Here is a 2190-nt window from a genome sequence, read left to right as displayed (position 1 = left end):
TTCCTTCAAGCAACCTTTTTATTCTGCCCAGTTTGGCATTCATGCAGTTTACAAGACTCCTTTAGTCCTCAAAACAGACAGGTGCATGAGATGATGCAGATTACATATGTCCTTTAGTCATAAGGATAGACACTGTGATACAGAGCACAATGGTTCATAGTAAGTAATGTGAAGGCTCCACCCTGCTCGCCTCTGCTTCAGCGACCAGTGGATCAATGAAGCCTCTCCAATCTTTATACGACAAGGCTGAGCCAGCATCGGGCAATGGATAGCCATTCACAAAGAAGAATGGTGTACCGTAAACCCCTTTCAGACAACCATACTGTCGAAACAAAATATCAAGTCAAATAGCACGAACAAATTAAGACAAGTAAATGAAACGAAAGATCATGGTTAGGTTTCAGTGTCCACTGTGAATCCAGCATAATATGGACTCGGTAAACCTTGTGTGTGTGTGTGTGTGTGTGTGTGTGTGTGTGTTTTTTTTAACCTTGAAGGAATATCTTGTTGCTTGATCAGTTGTGGAGTCGCTAAATCCAGCTTTAATTTCATCATATAACGTATTTCCAACTGCGTTAGCTGCAAACTTGGCAACGTAAGCTACAACCGATGCTCTGGACAAGTTGAAAGTTTTTTGGTTATAAAACTCCTCCTGTTCAATAACATAACATGTTTAGTTCATTTTATGTCAACGACCAAGCAGTAATTCCAAAATTTGAAGCGTCATCAAAGCGACATGACTACAAATCAGCAACCAATTCAAAAGTGTGCCACAAGCAAAAAAAAGCTCAATGATCATGAACATATGATTCTATATGGTGTTATATTGAGTCCGTGTGGAATTGCAGTTCATACTCCGAAGAAGGTAGATAGCAGAATAGTTTTCGAGGATCAGTACAAGTTTCATATACACACATGTTATCACTTATCAACCAATGCTTAAATGTGGAAAACATTATTAATACTTAAAAGCATAATATGTGAGCAAACTCTTTATCTATCCATAGCTAATTATCAAAAGATCTAAGTAATCAGAAGACTAGGAACAAAAGCGTTCTGACCTGGCTTCCAAAGAAAGACTCCAGTAACTTGTATGGGGAAGAACTATTGAATTTATTGACAATATGCAAAGCTCGGGAACAAAGAAACGCATTGTCGTGGTAACTGCAATTTCAAGAAACAACAAATCAGCTGCAAATTGCTATAATCTGTATCTAGACCAGACTTCAAAAGTTCCTTCTACATCAGAGATGTTTACTTCACAAAAAAACTAGTGATGTCTGGAAGCCATGAAAGCAAACACAATTGCACATTCAGACATCAAAAGGCAAAGAGAAACCCTAAAGGTGGATAACTTAATTGACCTAGAGCATATCATATTTACACTTAGCTCAAACACACCATAATTTGGCAATTCTTCAATGTGGATCCAAGACTATCATTCATCTCCGATTGCAGAACGCCTAAAATTGAGCTAATTCACAACCTCTATAAGGTCTCAACTTCTCTAAATTCCATCACAATAAGACAAAATATTCGGCATTTCAATCCAAAACGACAACAATTTTGGCTAATCCAATCATTTTACTTCATAATAACCAAATTATTCAAAGAGATAAGAGCATACGGCAAAGCGAAGGGGTAAACGACTAGAGAGACGCGAGAGCCGTAGAATTCGAAGGCCTGCTTGAGCGGAGGCCACGCGTCTCGGCTGTCGGGGCAGACCGGGTCCAGGAACGCCTCGATCAGTATGGAATCAATCCCGGCTGCTCTATCCTTGTACCAGAACCCATCCTGCTTCGACGGAATCGAAATCTGAGCATGAACCGAAACGGAGAACAACAATAATCCCACCACCAAAAACTCCGGCCTCGGAGTGTAAAACTGCTCCATTTTCTAGGATTCCGGTCGCCTAATGAAAGTCTCCGACAAAGAGAGTAAGCAAAAAGATCAGAGGGAGTCACGTGTTTGTTTCTCGGCTATTGTTTTAGTCCACTCTTTATTATATTAAAAAGAAAAATACTTCGTAATTGGTAAATTTTGGATAATATATCTAAAAATGCATATGTTGATAGGTCTTTAATCAGGTGAGAACTATGTCCCAGGTGAGAACCTGAGGACAAATCTAAATCATTGATCTAGTAGATCTAACGTTTGAAATAAACTAAATTTTGTAATATTTTGATATAT

At 38.8% G+C, this 2190-nt stretch overlaps 1 protein-coding gene across 1 annotated transcript; it reads right to left on the bottom strand.

Moving 5' to 3' along the window:
• LOC116021812 lies at window positions 1–1975 on the bottom strand. The gene is made up of 4 exons (XM_031262291.1): window positions 1628–1975; window positions 1062–1164; window positions 491–652; window positions 1–322 (listed from the first exon to the last, which is right to left on the bottom strand). The coding sequence occupies exons 1-4, from the start codon at window positions 1891–1893 to the stop codon at window positions 155–157; spliced, it is 699 nt and encodes a 232-aa protein (XP_031118151.1). The 5' UTR covers window positions 1894–1975; the 3' UTR covers window positions 1–154.
• Between the last annotated feature and the right edge of the window lie 215 nt (window positions 1976–2190).

This window comes from Ipomoea triloba, chromosome 6 (assembly GCF_003576645.1).
Source record: "Ipomoea triloba cultivar NCNSP0323 chromosome 6, ASM357664v1".
NCBI lineage: Eukaryota > Viridiplantae > Streptophyta > Magnoliopsida > Solanales > Convolvulaceae > Ipomoea > Ipomoea triloba.
This window is presented reverse-complemented; position numbering and strand designations above follow the sequence as displayed.

Bases quoted from the DNA above. Each gene is read 5' to 3' on its own strand.
- LOC116021812 (XM_031262291.1), bottom strand. From the start codon at position 1,893: ATGGAGCAGTTTTACACTCCGAGGCCGGAGTTTTTGGTGGTGGGATTA. The intron at 1,165-1,627 runs GTATGCTCTTAT...TTGAAATTGCAG, and splicing joins GTTTACCCCTTCGCTTTGCC to TTACCACGACAATGCGTTTC. The intron at 653-1,061 runs GTCAGAACGCTT...GTTATTGAACAG, and splicing joins AGTCTTTCTTTGGAAGCCAG to GAGGAGTTTTATAACCAAAA.